The sequence below is a fragment of the Pagrus major genome, chromosome 8 (assembly GCF_040436345.1).
Source record: "Pagrus major chromosome 8, Pma_NU_1.0".
NCBI classification, from domain to species: domain Eukaryota; kingdom Metazoa; phylum Chordata; class Actinopteri; order Spariformes; family Sparidae; genus Pagrus; species Pagrus major.
The window spans coordinates 6,696,156-6,713,142 of NC_133222.1; the positions used below are offsets into that span (position 1 = coordinate 6,696,156).

General features: G+C 42.7%; 2 protein-coding genes across 2 annotated transcripts; one reads left to right on the forward strand and one right to left on the reverse strand.

Annotated features, from left to right (window-relative positions):
• Positions 1-590: 590 nt before the first annotated feature.
• Positions 591-5,023, reverse strand: bhlhe41 (basic helix-loop-helix family, member e41). Its single transcript, XM_073472964.1, has 5 exons — positions 4,195-5,023; positions 4,042-4,108; positions 3,762-3,869; positions 3,555-3,666; positions 591-3,357 (listed from the first exon to the last, which is right to left on the reverse strand). Exons 1-5 carry the CDS (start codon positions 4,254-4,256, stop codon positions 2,402-2,404), a joined length of 1,305 nt encoding a protein of 434 aa, XP_073329065.1. The 5' UTR covers positions 4,257-5,023; the 3' UTR covers positions 591-2,401.
• Positions 5,024-5,802: 779 nt separating this feature from the next.
• sspn (sarcospan (Kras oncogene-associated gene)) lies at positions 5,803-12,971 on the forward strand. The gene is made up of 3 exons (XM_073472965.1): positions 5,803-6,118; positions 8,488-8,574; positions 10,707-12,971. The coding sequence occupies exons 1-3, from the start codon at positions 5,891-5,893 to the stop codon at positions 11,064-11,066; spliced, it is 675 nt and encodes a 224-aa protein (XP_073329066.1). The 5' UTR covers positions 5,803-5,890; the 3' UTR covers positions 11,067-12,971.
• The last annotated feature ends 4,016 nt before the right edge of the window (positions 12,972-16,987 follow it).

Consider the following 16,987-nt stretch of genomic DNA (forward strand, 5'->3'; position numbering starts at 1 on the left):
TCCACTACATTTCTGTGAAGACCTTAGTTACTTTAAATTTTAAGATTTACATACCGTTCCTCTCCAAAGTCAGATATTTTAAATGTTAAAGTTTCTAATGAAGTGATGGATGAAGTGAAAACAGGCTGTTTTTCCTATGAACTTTTTAGAGAAACTTTGTTTTCACAGGATAGACGTGCTACAAACATATGATGATCTTATAGAATATGATGTATTGCTGTTAATTAAACTACTCAAAGTATATAAAGTAGGTAAAATTAGCTCAACCTCAAGCAGTAAAATACAGCATGCACATAAATTCAGCAGTGATATTAATCCAAAAACATCAGATAAAGTGGTAAGACGAACATTTTACTCCCCAATTATTACTTTTCATGCTATAAAGTACATTTTTGCTGATAATACTTGCACTTTCACAGTGTGGTATTAGTACTTTAGCATAAGTAAAGGATCTAAATACTTCTTCCACTACTGGTTATGAGTAGTAATGTACTCTGAACTGTTTGTCTTCCACAAACATAATGTGCATCGTTCCTCATGACCTAAACTACTAACAGAATTAAGTGTTAAATAAGAAGAAGGCTGCAGAGTTCAGTTTTGATATTTATTTTACAACTCATCAGCAATAATTTAGAACAGCATATGTGTAAAGCATTAACGAAATGTGCAACAGTTGCTCAGTTAAACCTTTTAAAAAAAAGAAAATCCATAGACTTCTACAACATTGACATAGACATGTATACTTTATGGTATATTCACAAAAACCTATTTACAGACGCACATGCCACTTCATATAACAGTTGATAACAGATTTGAGGCAAAAGAAAACAGCTGAAGAAAAACTACAAAAGCAATGTCCTGTATGCAAAATACAATGAAAATCATCTGTTTTATTCAGTCACGTGTGAAACTTTAAAAAAAAAAGAAGCTGAACAACACTAACACTTGCAGGAATTAATCTCGTAGAAATAAAAAAACAGGCCAAGATAAAGTTAAAGTTCCTTAAAACGGCAACAATCATAACGGATGGTCACGTTGCGTGACCACAGCGTCTCTCCCACCTCCGTCACATATTAGAAAAAGCAAGGTTTTACATAATGATAGCACAGAACACAGAATCGGGGGGTAGTCGGGCGTGCAGGGTTCTCAAATCTGATTATGATTTGAATCATTTTCACCCTGAAAGAGCCACGAATGAGCTGTGTGTTGATAAAACGGGTCAATTACTTTATCACCACAGAGCATGTGGTGCCTCTGCTCTCCTCTTTTCTTTTCTTTGTCATTATTTCAAGAACAAACTCAACATAATAAAAAGGGTCAGAGAGAACTACAGTGAGAGACTTTTTCAGATGATGAGGTGACTGTTTTTGGGGGGATAAAAGCAGAAAAAAGTGCACTTTACGTCTCATAGAGTAAAGATCATCCTACATACAAACTTTAACAGCTGGGAAAATACAGGTACATTCAATATCAAAGATCTATAAGGTGCTATCCTACAATGTTTCCTGGAGGTACAGGAGGTCACTGCATCTCTGTGCTGAAATGCTTCATTCAGGGGGAACGTAGCCTATATATGCTGGTTGAGCAGCCCCTTGTGTGTGAGGGGCTTCTTCTTCTTTCCATCATACTGAATGCTTTCAGAGATTGTTTTTTTTTCTTTCCTCACAAGAACAAAGAAAAACAGATCTGTAAAAATGAGCTGAAGGGCAATCAGACCTAATACCTCTCCCATCATGTCTTTATTATCAAACTGTAATAGTTAAAGTAGCTGATTCTTTTTTTTTTTTTTTTTTTTGTTAATGATTGAGATGTGTGTGTTTTGGGTGGAGGGGGTGCTATTCACTTCCTCTCAGGAGGGACAGTAACGTGCCTCCCAATCAGCCTAACCCCATGCAAAGTTGGGGATGAGGTACTGTGGCGGAGCACTTCTTCTATAGGCCCGTTTAGTGCACGTTTTACATGTTCATGAATCAGACTGTCTTCCAGGTGAGCGTATTTACAGTCAGAGTCAGCCAGGCTCTTAATCACCTTGGCAGAGGTCAGTTGCAACTTCATACATCCAAAGAGACTCGCTGATTGGGACATTGCGCACTGACGGCGTACTCAAAGTTTTGGCACCAACGCTGCCGTTTTCAAAATATTTTATCAAAGAGGATAAAAAACTAGCTCCAGCACAACACAGCCGTGTATTAATGTCAATCATTGTCGATAATCATTTAGATTGATTAATCTAGCAGGAGTGCAAAAGGCACGCGCCGTCACAACTGTCCCCTGTTTCGCCAAAGATACTGTACATGAGAAACTCTTCTGTGAAACCTCGTTTTTAAAACTCGCCTAATATTTAGAAAATGACATACAGAAACTCCTCAGCAGAATGCACGGAGAGGTAACACGGACACAATTAGCTCGTTTCACAGGCAGAAAACTGATCATCATGTGGGCTGCTGCTGCTGCTGCTGCGCTCCTGGAACGTGTCGGCTGCGTCACCCTCTCCCTCGTCACTCGCGGGACTTTCCTCGCGCTCCTCAGGTGAGCCTGCCTCAGCCTCGTGTGACTCGTCGCTGTCTGGACTGTGAGAGTCATTGGACTGCGAAGAGGCTCCAAAGTGCGCAGACAAGCCGGGGAAGGCGGCGGCAGCAGCCGCGGCCGCCGCCGCTGACGCGTGTGCGGGGTAAAGCCAGGGGAACGGGGACGCCAGAGCGGCCGCGGCTGGGTACATGTACTTCTCAATGTTGCTCTTATCGAAAAAAGGCATATAGGACGCCGCGGCCGAGGGGTTGATGAAGTAGAAAGGCATGCAAATAGGTGTCTGCTGTCCCACACTGCTTATTCCCATCAGAGAGTTCATTAAAGCCAGGTCGGGTCTGACGGGGTCTGTGCCCCCTAACCCGTTCCCAGGCCAGTTCATCTTTGGTTTTTTGGCAGGGCGATCATCTCCAAACTCTTGCTTGATCTTCACCGCCTTGTGTCCCTGCGCCTTATTGCGCTCACATTCTTTCTCTTTGCCGTCGCTCTTCTCAGCCTCGCCCCCGTATCCACTGTCCGTGTCTGTGTCGTTCTCGTTAAGCTCCCCGCCTTGGGTCCTCTGAATGACCGGGACACAGTTTGCTTGGCTGTCGGCTTTCTGGCCATCCTGTGCGTCCCCGGCGGGTAGCTGGTGCTGGAGCGGCGGCGCGCCAGGCTGGAACTGCGCCAGCACCTTGTGAAGGTGGCTGATGAGCTGCGCGCACCTCTGCTCTCGTGTCGTCCAGTTCTCAAACTGACTCAGGTACTGCAGGACCTCTTTGGCACAGGCCTGGAACCCGGAGTGGAACGCGTCCAGATCTGCATGAATGGAAGATTTCATCGATCGGTCCCCTGGGAGACATGCAGAACAAAGATCATCAGTAAAATAAAGACAATAAAAACGTGCCAACATGCTCTCTCTCTGCGCATTATCTCCATATTACTTATATCTGTTCTGTTCATGCACATTTAAGGACTAGTAAAGTTTAATAATCCAGCCAGTCTCGCAACCTAACATCGCTGAAAATGATCCAGGTTGTTCAGCTCACCATTCTGCAAAGCGATGATCTTCTGGTGCTGCTGCTCGGTGACAGCAGTCAGTGCGTTGAGATGTTTCAGTGTCAACTCCAGGACAACTGCTTTCTCCAAATGCCCGAGCGTCTGTGGAGGGAAAACAAAGGTTCAGCTGCTCGCTCTCTGTCTGTCATGTAAAAAACAGGTTCGCTAAACTTTTTTTTGTGGTGTCGTGATCTCACCGATAGCTTCAGATGCTCGGGTAACAGATCCTTCAGCTGGCCGATACATTCGTTGATTCTGTCTCTCCTCTTCTTCTCTATCAACCGGTGTGGTAACTTGTACGCGTCCTGCTGGCACAAACAGGAGGGTTGATGTTGTTAAAACACGCGTGCATATTTGAAAAAAAGTTGCTGTATCATGCATTTGAATAATTTGAGTTTAATGAAATCAACAAACTAAACATTTAGACTCTCTTAGAATTTAAAAAAAAATAAAAATAAAAATAAAAAAGGCGCGCACCTTTCCACCATCCTCTCGTTTGATTCCTCTTTTGGACTTGCACATGTAGAGAGAGGGGTAATCCATCCTGAAGGAAAAGAGGTGAAAGCAGCGTTAATCACAGTTGTTTTTATGAGAGAGAGTTTGGCAGAGTTTGCCAAAAGCGACACTCACCCCAAGAAATCTGCATGCTCCATGAACTGTCTGTCCTGTAAATGCGGTATTCTCTCATCCATCACTTCTCTCTACTTGTCTCTGCTGCGTCTCCGCTCCCGAGCTTCTCTGGAGGAAATGTTTTTGTTGTTGTTTGTTTTTTTTCCACGACCCCGCAAGACGGACGGCTGAAGGGAGATGATGCACAGTGCGTGTCCTCCGGTGGAGCTTGCGCCTCAGACTGATGTCTATAGTTCCCTGAGCTGCCGCCTCGCCGAGCCGTCCGTGCTGTGGTTAGAGCGCACGCGCGCCTCCGGTAGGGAACAAGCTTCCGACTCACGTGTAGCCTGCACCAGCACAAAGTCCGGTAATTAGAGCTGCTCTGTGTTACAGCAGCAGCAGCAGCAGCGACCGCGGCTGTTCCTATAGCGATGTAGTCCAAACACTGTGGCGGAGCTGGTGGCTGAGACGTGATTCGCGAAGAGGCTCACTCGTCTCATATAAATGTGTCTTCTGAACTTTGGCCAGGATGCGAGATCTCATACGAAACAGTTTAAATCACAAATATCGCAGGTTTTTTTTTTTCAGCTTTTAATGACACATTTTAAAACACACGCACACGTGAATGTGATGTAAATACAGCCGCGTAAACATGGGAGCAAGTGCATCCAAAGGTGTGCGTGCCGTGCGTTACCCAGGGCACGGTAACACATCTCCAGCCGTTCAAAGCTGCGTTGTCAGTAACCATGGCACCGGCCCAGCTGTGTGCTCAAACACGTGCGTCGCGGTTCTTTATTAACCTCAGCATGGGTGCTGCTGCTCTCCCACCTTCAGCTGAGCGTCTTTGTCTAATAATAAAATGTTAACAGTCATGTGACAGAGACCGGCGGGGAGGACTGCTAAATGAGGTTTTATGACTGTGACTCTCTCTGATTTGTCTCATGTTCTAAAAAACAATTATGATCGAATAATTAAATCACTCAATTTGTTGATGTCACTGATATATTTGCTCTCGTACAAGTTTCCCATCTAATTGCGTAGTTATGACACATTAGAAAAGTTTCCCAGAAGTTAACTGGACACCTGTTTCTCCCACTCGAGCACATTAAAGTGCTCAGAAACGGTATAAAACCCGAGCCCATGTAATGCCCTCACATGCCTTATGATCACATTACTTCTTCCTGTAAGTCATGTGACTAGTTTCTGGCTGGCAGCATATGGCTCTCTTGTGTAACAGTGCTGACAAAGAATGATCCAATCACTCTTGCTCTCAGATGAAGTGTGACCTCCTCTGTGCTGGCTTCTCATTAACTCATACCTGCTGATTTGCCTCCCCACCTTCCCCTTTTCTTGTCCTTAAAGTAAGCAGAAGTGAGATCACCTCGCTGTCGTATGTTGGAATCCCCCTTTGGCGTCTTCCTGCCCCCCTCCTTCCCTCCTCTTCCTTTCCCTCCACAGTATGCTGCCTGCTCTATATGTGGCTCTGGTGCTGCTTTAGGAATCCAGTCCAAATGTTTTCCATATTAGTTCAGAGCCTTCTCTGTTTCCAAATAGCAGCCGAGCAGGGCTTATGGTGAGAGGAGGCCTTTGGCAAGGGAGGGGAAGGGAAGGGTGAGCGAGGCAGACGGCAGACAAGATCATCCACCCAAAACACTGCAACACCAAAAGTCGAGAGTGCAGACAGAGAGGGGAAAGTGAGGTAAAGTAAGGAGGAGATATGGGGCAGGGGCAGAAAGGTTCCTCAGACAAGAAGGAGGGCAAGAAGAGGAGAGATGAGAGCCCAACGCCAGAAGACGGCCAAAAATGCAGAGTCTGTCGCTTCCCTCTGCTCGTCGCCCTGCTCCAGCTGCTGTTGGGGGTGGCCGTCACAGCCGTGGCCTTCCTCATGTTGGCCATCAGCCCCTCGCTCCTTGCCAGGGAGACGCCACACTGGGCTGGGATCATTGTAAGCTCCGTACTTATACACTCTATCGGCTCGCACACTTGCATGGACTCTGAGTCTGATACTTCTGCATGACCCTCAGCTATATCCCACCTGTCTCAGGCAGACGGTCACTGTAGGCATGGCAAGTCACCGGTACTGTCATGTTCTGATAAATCTCCATCTGTCACATGTACACACCTGAATCTCCAATCCATCACAGTCACACAGGCCTGCCTGCACCTTCTGTTGTTTTTGTGTATATGTCCAAAAAACATCTGGCGCAATGGGACGAGCCAGCTGACGACAGCATGCCATATTCCAGCCTGACCTTTGAACACCTGAGTGGCATCTAAATACCTCGTTAGAACTTTAAAAAGAATATACGATGTGCATGCATACTGTACTAGCTTACACCTCGTCATCCTTACCATCTGCCTTCAGATTAAAACACAATAATACACGACTCATGTCACCCAAGAGTTTAAATTTGACAGTTTCAGTGTGTAATAATTTGTGCAATTTTTGCAAAAATAGATCTAAAGACCATTAAAATGTCTTAAATGTCATAAAATATGAACATGCATGTGAATTATTGTTTGGAAGTTGCACTTTAAGTTGATACACTTAAAGGAGTTGAAGCTTGAGTTGTCAGTTTTAAGTCACAGAAGCAGGTGAAATGTCCGTTGATGTGAAGCATGTGAAGTTTCGGTTTAAGCGCTGTAGGAAGATAAGTTGTCAGTTTGTGTGTAAACACTGAAAGTCATTAAATTAACAGTTCACGAGGAGTGTCAGGACTTTTCTTCACTGGGATTGGCACAAGTAGGGCATTGGCTTATGCAGGGGTGGCATGATGCATCTACTTTAATGACTAACATTAAAGTATCTGACACTTTCTTACATTCCTGTGTTTAACATTTTTATTTGAAAGAGAAACAGCCCGACCAATCACAACACAGCAGAGTGAGTGACGCCATACATATAATATAAAGCTACAATACTTCCTAAGTCCTTAAAAAGAGATCGTACCTCCAAAAGTTGCTACATTCAACGAGACAACGATGCATCTTCAACAATACGCCTCAAACAGTTGGTTCAAGCTAAGGTCCCGCCTCTCACTGGGCAGATAGCCCGTCACACTTTAGGCTAATAGGGTGGCTAATCCGATTTCAGGGGCGGTCGGTGCCACCACAGGCCACCCCATGGACATGCACCTGTTTAGGATAAGAGTGTCATGGCACTGATAGACCAGGGCAACACTCAACCAATCGGCCAGTGTCGAGGCCATCGGTGAGAGAAGTCGCTCTGATTGGCTGTTAGTCTCAGTGCACAAGAAGAGAAAGAAAAAGGCCTGTGAGTCATTTGTAACTTTTTGTCCAACATAGGATAGGAAGACTAAAAAAAAAAATGCTGCTTTATCCTAACGGTGGCAGCTGGTCGTCGGTTGCAGTCTTCGCGGTGTGTTCAAGAGCAGCTTTCTGGCGAAATAAGGTGACGCAACAGTCAGCCCTCGTCGCCACTAGTTCTTTGATGAAAGTAACTCAAACATCGTTGACATGTGAGTACTGAGAGCATTTGAAGCGTCAGTTGAAGAGTAAGAGATGAACATTTAAATTTAGCTAACCTGTAAACAATAAAAAGCACTTTGACACTCTAGAGTGAGTTAATGAGACTATAAAATGTTTGTTTTTTTAGTGAAAGTGAACAATGATTAACTGTCTGTGAAAGGTGTCCTTTCTTTACTTATGATCCTGATCTGGTTTAAGATATAAGGTCACATTTTGGTGATGGAATAAAAACGTGTTGTTGCCGCTTGGATACCGTCCTGGCCTATCACAGACACCATCTGCTCTCGAAAAACATCCCTGGACACCAACATCCCGAGTTAGATCCTCACGAGATTCAGCCGAGTGAAAAACACGTAGGTCATCGAGACCTTTCCAGAAAATCCTGAGTGCTTAAGAACCTGGGAAAAAACATTTCAATAAGATGCTGCATGTTAGTCACAAGACTCCAATTGCACTGAAGAGATCGAGTGTGAGCGTGTCTGTGTACGTGTGTGTGTGTGAGAGAGAGAGGGAGAGAGAGAGAGGGAGAGAGATAGTAATGTAATCAGATGACAGCTTACTGCTGAATCATGCAATCATGCAATATTAAGAGACAGCCTGAAAACCCGGACTAAGAATGAGAACAAGACGCTTGTTTCTATACTGTATCTAACAACACATACATACATATATACTGTGTAATAGCAACAGGGTACAACTTAACAACACAAACATGTGTTGAATGCTTTCCTTTTGATACTGAAAGCTAATAAACGAGCATTATATTGACATCACTGTCCAGATATTAGTGATTTAAAAAAAATATGTTCTGATCTTTTGCTGCAGCTGTGTATAGTTTCCATCCTGGGCTTCATCCTGTACTTCATCACCTACCTCCCTGATGAGAGGACGTCTATGCAGTTCATTTGCAAGGTGAGTCTACACACACACACACTCATATGCTGACACACAAATCTGCCATGTCATATTCGGGGTCAAATCAGCTTCCTCAATGCAGAACGTGTCTATTTGACTTAAATCTTATATGCAGTAAAGGTGCGATCAGATGTATGAGCGTATGTTTTGAGACAGACGATAATGTTTTACTCACTGAGATGCTCTAACTCTGTTCTTTGAGAAACTGTAACTGTAAATGGCAAAGAGAGAATGGCATTCCTGTTTTTTAAAGAGCTCGGCGGGGATTCCTGCGAGTGGATGAGTGCATTCATTAATGTGACTCGATTGTTCAGCTTAATTAGCCGTACGATATATGCAGTTGGAATTTCAAGGCAATTATAAAAATCGGTCCACCATTGTGTTTTTTTCGCGAAGGAGAAGAAGGAAGCTGCAACCACTTTTTTTTTCTTCCCGTCATGCTCTTGGATCAAATATGTACATGGACTGTGAAGAGAGTCCTTCAAAACACTTCAATAGCAGCTAATTTGCAAAAGAGAGGCGTGAAAAAAGGGAAATTCCAAGTATGTCTGTGTTGTGTAGTTTTAAATACCATCAGATTGTCTGAATCTCATAAATTACAATGATTTTCTTGATTTAAAGAATCAAAAAATTACAGTTTTTACATTATGAAGTTTTTACATTATGAAGCAGAGTCAATGTGTGTTGCAAAGATATCTATCCCGAGTTTCCAGTCCTGACTGCTAGCTGCACGGCTAACTGAGCTAACTAGCTAACGGCAGCTACAGTTAGAGGTTGCTCTGGTGAGACGCTGCCCCCTGTTTGTTTTGAGCACGAATTCAACATGTGGCCGATTCTTACATATTGCACCTTTAATACACAAAGTTTCAAAATGCAGACTTTGGAAATATTAAACACTCTTTTAAGAAGTAGTTATCAAAATGATGCATGCGATCTTTCTAGTTGAATTATGACTGTGTTGTTCTGTCGCACTGCAGTAAATACTCCTCCCTGTCTCATCCATAAGCACTGACCTTTCACAAGTAAAGCCAAATAAACGTCTCCTTTAAAAACAGTTGATAATGTGAATGTGAGAACAGCCGCAATTAGCCTGAAGTGTTTCTCTCTCACACATTCCAGCGTGTTTCAATCTATTAATGTCATTAATTCAAACAGCTCAATGATCTCACGGCCTTATATTCAGTATTAGCTCAAGAATTAATGGCTCTACAATCAGGTCATTTTATTCATTTCAATTGCTCTTGTAGCAGCGTGAGCAGAAAATATGCTGGAAGTGGAGAGATTTCTGAAGTGAAGTGTTACTGAATTGTCGGTTGAAGGTCGAGACCTTCTGATAACCTTTTCAAATAATAATTCATTGTCTCGAAACGCTCAGATCCTCCAACATTAGTGCTCACTATAAAGTCATAGTCACCATCATGACTGTATACAACAACTAAACGACTGAGTGTTGGATCTACCTGTTTCAGGGTTTCAGATCATCTTATTTTTATTGAAGTACATCATGTTCAACCAAGTACTTGTTGATGCACTTGCTGTATGTACATTTCCCCCATAACCCACCACTCTCCAGATTTCACAGCTGTTCCAAAATTAACATAAATGGCTTTTTTTCTCGAATCAAGCACACTTGCATAATTCCATAAGCAGCGTGTAACTGAGATCAAAATACACCAGCAAACGAGCTCTCCTGTTATATAAGCGACGGATTAAGATGAAGGTTTCGTGTGATTGAGATTGTGCAATTGCATAAACAACACAAAGCCTCTGTCACATTTTTACAACTGTATTTTTAGACACTGTCTGTTGTTCATACTCACTCAGGATGTGCACTAAAGGTGGGAAGCGGCTGTAGCTGCAGGGCAGTCTTGCATGTGCTGTGTCTCATCTGTGCTCGGAGCTGGGCTCCTATTCTGAGGGTCAGACCTCTCCCTGTAGTATCGTGGGTAATCTCTTTAACTTGCCATAGGCTCTGAGCCAGCATGTCTGTTTCTAAGCTACAGTTTTGGCACTCTGTGTTAATCATGAGACAATAGACTGAAGCGGGAGCCAGGTTTCTGGTATAAAAAGCACAAAAGACTTAAAGGTTTTGTGATCAAAGCACACAATTTGTTCTGTGCCCTCTACAGCTCCTGTACTTCATCCTGTGCACAATTGGCCTGGTCATTTCGGTGCTGGTCATGGCGTTCGCTGCACACCACTACACGCAGACCAGTAACTTCACATGTGAGAAGGTGGGAGAGGACTGTGTGTGCAAACTGAACCAAGAGGACCCAATAGCCCGCACCTTCACCTACGAGGGAGTCAGCGACTGTGAGGTGATCACCGGGACACTCACGCTCTACTTCCTGCTCCAGATCGTGCTGAACGTGGTCCAGGCGCTGGTCTGCGCCGTCGGCGCCTTCATCATGTGGAAGCACCGTTACCAGGTGTTTTACGCCGGTCTTCAGATTGGCTCTCCTTCCTATAAGCAGTGGCAGAAGGTTTAACGTGCTGATGACACAGTCGATGGGATGGAGGGGGACGCCAGCTGTCTTTCTTTGATGTCAGTTTATATTAACCTTTTGTGTTGGTTGTACTATAATCGCTTTTTGCACAATTTTTGTATATTATATAAGTAACTTTGTAACTTTCCAATGTCGTGAATAGATGAAGAGGAGAAAAAACAACTGGTCTTTCTAATTATCCTGACTTCTGCTCTTGTGACTTACAGCTCATATACAGTTGCAATACTAAACAAACTATTAGCACAAAAAAGCTGATTTGTTATGCACTTAAAGGGTAACTCCGCCCATTTTACACATTAAAGTGCGTTTACAGGTCTTGGGGAGCAGAGCTGCATATGTAAAGAAGTAGTATAAAAAGCTTTTGTGGCTCTAGAGGAAGCTAAATGTAATTTTCTGCCAGTGCTGTTACTAAGTGGCAAGTTGCATTGTGGGTAATGTAGGCATCAGGTTTAGAAAAGCAGTCCACTGGTCTAGCATTTAATTCTTGTAACACTGTTGGACCTAACCCTAACCCTGGATTATAATGCTGCCTTTTTTATTTCAAAACCCGATGCCTACATTACCCACAATGCAATCTAGCCACTGAGTGACATCACTGGAGGCAATTTATCAGATTACATGCAGCTTCCTCTGGAGCCACAAAAGGCTTTATACTACTGTTTTCACATGTGCAGTAGCACTCCTCAAGACCTGCAAACACACTTTAATGTGTAAAACTGCTGGAGTTACCCTTTAATTCCAATATTTTACATAGTTTTGCAAAATGTCTCTTGGTTTGAGTTACTGAGATATAACGATCATGATTTGTTGCTCCAGTGACGCAGTGATCGGTGGCAAACTGAATCTCTGTGTTGTTGAATTATGGTTGCCAAATATTAAACGACACTGCCTCCAGCTTTGGGAAACAGTTTTACACAGTAAAAAGGTCAAATATAATCAAAGTCATGGGCAAATATTGCGAACACATCCTGTTTAATCTTAATTCAATGAAATTCTTTCCTACTTTACTACTTTTTATTTGCTGAATCACATTATTTTTAATCTTTTAACTATGTTTGCCTGATGTAACTCATTTTCAGTGTTTGAAACACATACAAAAGCAACAAGACGGATCAGTCCTGTGAATAACCACAGTCTTCTTTCTGTTGCTATTATAAAAACTTATGCAGCTCTGTAAATATTGTGTAGAAATAACTTGTCAGCTGATAGAAGTAACCCTGTAATACTCAGTTATCTGCACTAAAAACAGATCCTGACAGCGGTAAACAATCCGTGCAGAGTGCACTTCATGAGTCTGGATCCAGACTGAACTGGGCTGTGGCTTGCGAAGGTGGATGCCAGGCCAGTAGCCAGCATGACTCAAACAGCCTGTAGGAGTCAAACTACTGCAGCCACAGAGGAGGGGGAAGGGGCCGGGGTGAGGAAAGGGGGACTCAGACAGGCAGCTGGACTTGAGGTAACTAAATCATCTCGCTGTGTTTACAACGTTTAAGCTGTTTTTTTTCACTTTGGCAGGACGGAGCGAAAGGGGTGAAAACAAACACAAAATGTTGACACTGTAATTTTAAAACGGTTTGCTTTACGCTGAGGTTCAGCTTTATGTTTTCTTACCCTCATCTCAGATGCAGACAGGTCAACTACGATCTATACACGCTGAGCAGGAAACATGAGGCAGTTCCTGCGGCGAATAAGATGAAACATGTGGCCAGAAGCGTGTGTAGTGAGCGAGTGTAATTAGTTTGCAATGCTACATCTATTTTATCAATAATGAAAAAGGTTCATTAACTGGGGATAAATAAAAAATATGATTTTTTTTCACAGAAGCCTTAAATGTGTTTGAGAGACTGTCATGCTGTTTGTGGTTACAAATACAAATCTTTGCTCCGTGCAGTTTCCTTTTTCCTTTTTTGTCACGGCACACAGACAGTTAATACACAGGAAGAGACGATTCAAACCCACTACATTTGTGGTTAAATGCATTACTATTAATAAAGTGTGAAAACTGAGCAGGAAGACAATGAGTGAGCATCTCTAATTTTGCATCCTCAAGGCCATTACCATGTAGTACACCTCAACACGAGGCCAGCATATCGTTACAATTTATAAAAAGATAGTCATCGTGATAGATGAGGGGAACTATGGAGAATTATACACTTGTTAATACGGACTCTATCAATCTAAATCTGGCTCGAATAAATCCAGCAGAATATCCGGGTCAGCCTGATTCGATTCGACACACGCAAAAACACAAAAACTTTTTCTTTTTGGCACTTTCAGGATGTTCTGAGTTAAATGTCTCAGCGCTAGTGGGAGAGTCTTGACCACCAGCCTGATTTATCTGGGGGGTCATGACTTGAAAAGGTCACCGAAGAACCACTGACCAGGGGTGGCCGAACTTTTTACCCTGGGAGGTCCGACACTGAAATTTAATGGGGGGCCAAAGGGGCCAAAAGTGAACACATATCTGAGTTTCTTTAGTCGACTGCATTTCTGCACAGTTTCACTCTGCCTAGTGCCTACTGTGCTCAAACCCAGATGAAACATTAAGTAATAATTAGTGATCCTACATATTTAAGGAAAAATAAAATAGCATCAACAGCAATTTATATTATACTTTTTTTATAGGGTTAGGGTTTTAGAGCATCTGGCTATGAAGGAGGAATCAGCTTTCTCAGTAGTAAGTAAAACATACACTTTAACCAACAATGTTTACCATCAACTCTGATTGGACATCCGCATAAAACCTAGCAGGCTTTCAGACACAACCTTGGCATATGACTAATCTGTGAAATCAGCCGGCGATAAAGTCGTCTTTGTCCGAGCCTGGTTTGTGATTTACTGTCAACACAACTGTAAATGTATATCCGTCATGGCAACACACTTGATACCTTTCATCATGAAACATTATCGCTGTTGTTGTGCTGATGATGGAGCTCTGTTGGACAACGCTCAAAGCATACACACAACAGGATGTGAAAAGAAGAAGTGTGCTGTTGTGGAAATGATTAATCAATTCTGTTTAATGATGCATTTCGCACACTGTAGGAGCTCACACTGTACATACTGCATCTGCATGTGATTGAGGGCAGAGGCCTCGTTCGCAGTGTTTTTCCATGCGCTCGCTCAGTGTTGTGATGTTGATGCGTCATGTGACTACAAAGGACTCAGATACAGGAAGTCACATGGGAGTCGTCACGGGAGGGGGCATGTTTATTTATAAAAAAATGACAGCGAAGAGGGACCTTCCAGCCTCAACTTTCTGTGTGGTCAATTGATCTTTCAAGGCTGAAAACAAAACAGGGAATGATATTTTATTCTGACGCTGCTGTGAGTCTTTAGAGGAGGCTGCAGGAGACAGAAGATCAATATGTGTATTGACACAAATCACAACAACTTTCACAGCAACTTGACAACAACAGGCTGAACACTCATCCAGTAGTATACAGGTCTTGGGGAGTACTACTGCGTTTGTGGAAAAAAAGTAGTATAAAGAGGAAGCTGCGTGTAATCTGATAAATTGCCTCCTGTGATGTCACTATGTGGCTAAGTTGCATTGTGGGTAATGTAGAAAAATGCCTGGAATAAAAAAGGCGATATCTCTGGTTGTGCTGTATTGATTTGATCATTTGTCCGACAAAGTTTTTGGAGTCCAATGCTAGACCAGCGGGCTGCTTTTCACAACCTGGTGCCTACATTACCCACAATGCATCTTAGCCACTGAGTGACATCACTGGTCTCAATTTATCAGATTACATGCTGCATATGTAGAGAAGTAGTATAAAAAGCTTTTGTGGCTCCAGAGGAAGCTAAATGCAATCTGCCACCAGTGATGTTACTAAGTGGCAAGTTGCATTGTGGGTAATGTAGGCGCCAGGTTTAGAAAAGCAGTCCACTTGTCCAGCATTAAACTCTTAACACTGTTGGACTCATTATTATGCCGCCTTTTTTATTTCAAACCTGATGCCTACATTACCCACAATGCAAATGAGCCACTAAATGACATCACTGGAAGCAATTTATCAGATTACATGCAGCTTCCTCTGGAGCCACAAAAGACTTTATACTAGTTTTTTCACATATGCAGTAGTACTCCCCAGGACCTGTAAACATACCTCAACATGTAAAATTGGTGAAGTTACCCTTTAAGTAATAAAAAATAACCCTCAAAAATGTAATGTGTACAGCAACTAAGGTTCCATTTATATCTACGAGATGTACTGTATAGTTTATATCCAGTTTAAATCTGGATCTTCCTGCGAGGTGTCGTTCTGGTCCGGTCCTCTCAGTACATCGGAGTCGTCTGACTCACTCACGCTGGGTAAAGCAGTGCTTCCAGCCACAGAGGTGTTTGGGACATTGCCTCGTATTTATTGACCTTCTGCGGGTGTTTCCTCACTCTCACTACTGAATACACACAGGCTGAGCACGTGACTCCTGACTCTGGTTTACAAAGAGATGACTGTGATCCAAATGTGTTCAAGGTTGTGTTCATAAAGTAAATAATAAACTGCCCACGTGCATTTAAAAGCTTCAGTGTGTGCCGAGAGGATGAAATGAAGAGGACAATCTCGTTTATTATTCTAAGCTGATTCCCCCCAACAAGTCGTTTTAAAAAGTCTTTTTGGGTAAGTGGAGATTTAATGTTTTCTCTCCATGATCAAAACCAAATAAATCTGAGCTGATAAAATGTTCCCATTTAGAAAGTGTTGCAGACCGAAGCGGCGCGTGTTTGTTTGGTCTCACACTATGGTAGTGAGACTTTTGCCAGACAGTAATGACGGTCCTGGTATTATCCTCTCCCCTCCCATCCCTCTCCGAGTCCAATACATTCCAGTAATGCTGCACTTTACCCTTCTTGTCTACGCAGTGACAGCTGCTCACCATTATGGCACTGCGTGAGCTAATTTTAATGGCTGTCACAGGCAGCAGGAGAAAATGCAGGCCTGCCAGCGTAAACAGCGAACCGGGGCCAAGAAGGACGGGCTTCTCTGTGGAGGGTAAATGACAGGACGGGATAAAAGACCAGTTGAGGCCTTTCTGTGATTCGTTTATCATCTCAAATATGTTTCACAAACACAAACATACAGACAGTCAACCAGGCCACAGCTTTGAATTATTGTTTTTCACAAGAACTGAGTGCTAAATTACCAACAATTTGAGTGGCTGTGCTGATGACAGGCCGACATATTACTAATGCTTCATACGTATACAGGTATTTCATTTCTTTATGTATAAACACATTGCGAAGAGAAAACATGGCCGTTTGAATAGACAGCAGCACTCCACTGACCCTAACTTAAGATGTTTATTCTTTGTCACATCTTGTGGAGCAGAACTTCTGTCTAATGTACACTTACAGCCTTGTTGGATGAACTTAAGTACCCCTTCATCAACACCACTTAAGACTTAAGAACAATTTTGAACTACTTATACCCAATTTGAGCACTTCCATTTTATGCTCATTCATACTTGTACATTTTGGAAGCCACTATTCTACTTTTTACTCCACTACCTTTATTTTACGACATCAGTTACTAGTTACTTTGCAGATTCATTATTAATACAAAATATACATCAACTATGTAAGTATGTAAAATAGTTAAATCTTTTAAAAAAAAGTTTAGTTCACATTTACTAGCTGCAAGTTAGTGACACTTGGACATTAAACCTGGTCATTTATTCACGTTTGACTGTGTAAATGATTCATACGTACCAAAAGTTTTGAAATCAGTCTGGTAGATCTCACGACTGCAGTGGTTGCATTGTAATCCTTTGGGGCACCTTCGTCATCAAAGTTACGTCCAATAAAAATGCTTCATGGAAATGATTCACCTTTTTGTAACAAGAAACAAAAGTCTCCTTCAAGGAAATGTGAGTCAGAGTTTGCTTAGAGGAACTGCCAG

Bases quoted from the DNA above. Each gene is read 5' to 3' on its own strand.
- sspn (XM_073472965.1), top strand. From the start codon at position 5,891: ATGGGGCAGGGGCAGAAAGGTTCCTCAGACAAGAAGGAGGGCAAGAAG. The intron at 6,119-8,487 runs GTAAGCTCCGTA...CTTTTGCTGCAG, and splicing joins CACACTGGGCTGGGATCATT to CTGTGTATAGTTTCCATCCT. The intron at 8,575-10,706 runs GTGAGTCTACAC...TGCCCTCTACAG, and splicing joins CTATGCAGTTCATTTGCAAG to CTCCTGTACTTCATCCTGTG.
- bhlhe41 (XM_073472964.1), bottom strand. From the start codon at position 4,256: ATGGATGAGAGAATACCGCATTTACAGGACAGACAGTTCATGGAGCAT. The intron at 3,870-4,041 runs GTGCGCGCCTTT...TTGTGCCAGCAG, and splicing joins AACGAGAGGATGGTGGAAAG to GACGCGTACAAGTTACCACA. The intron at 3,358-3,554 runs GTGAGCTGAACA...CATGTCTCCCAG, and splicing joins GATCATCGCTTTGCAGAATG to GGGACCGATCGATGAAATCT.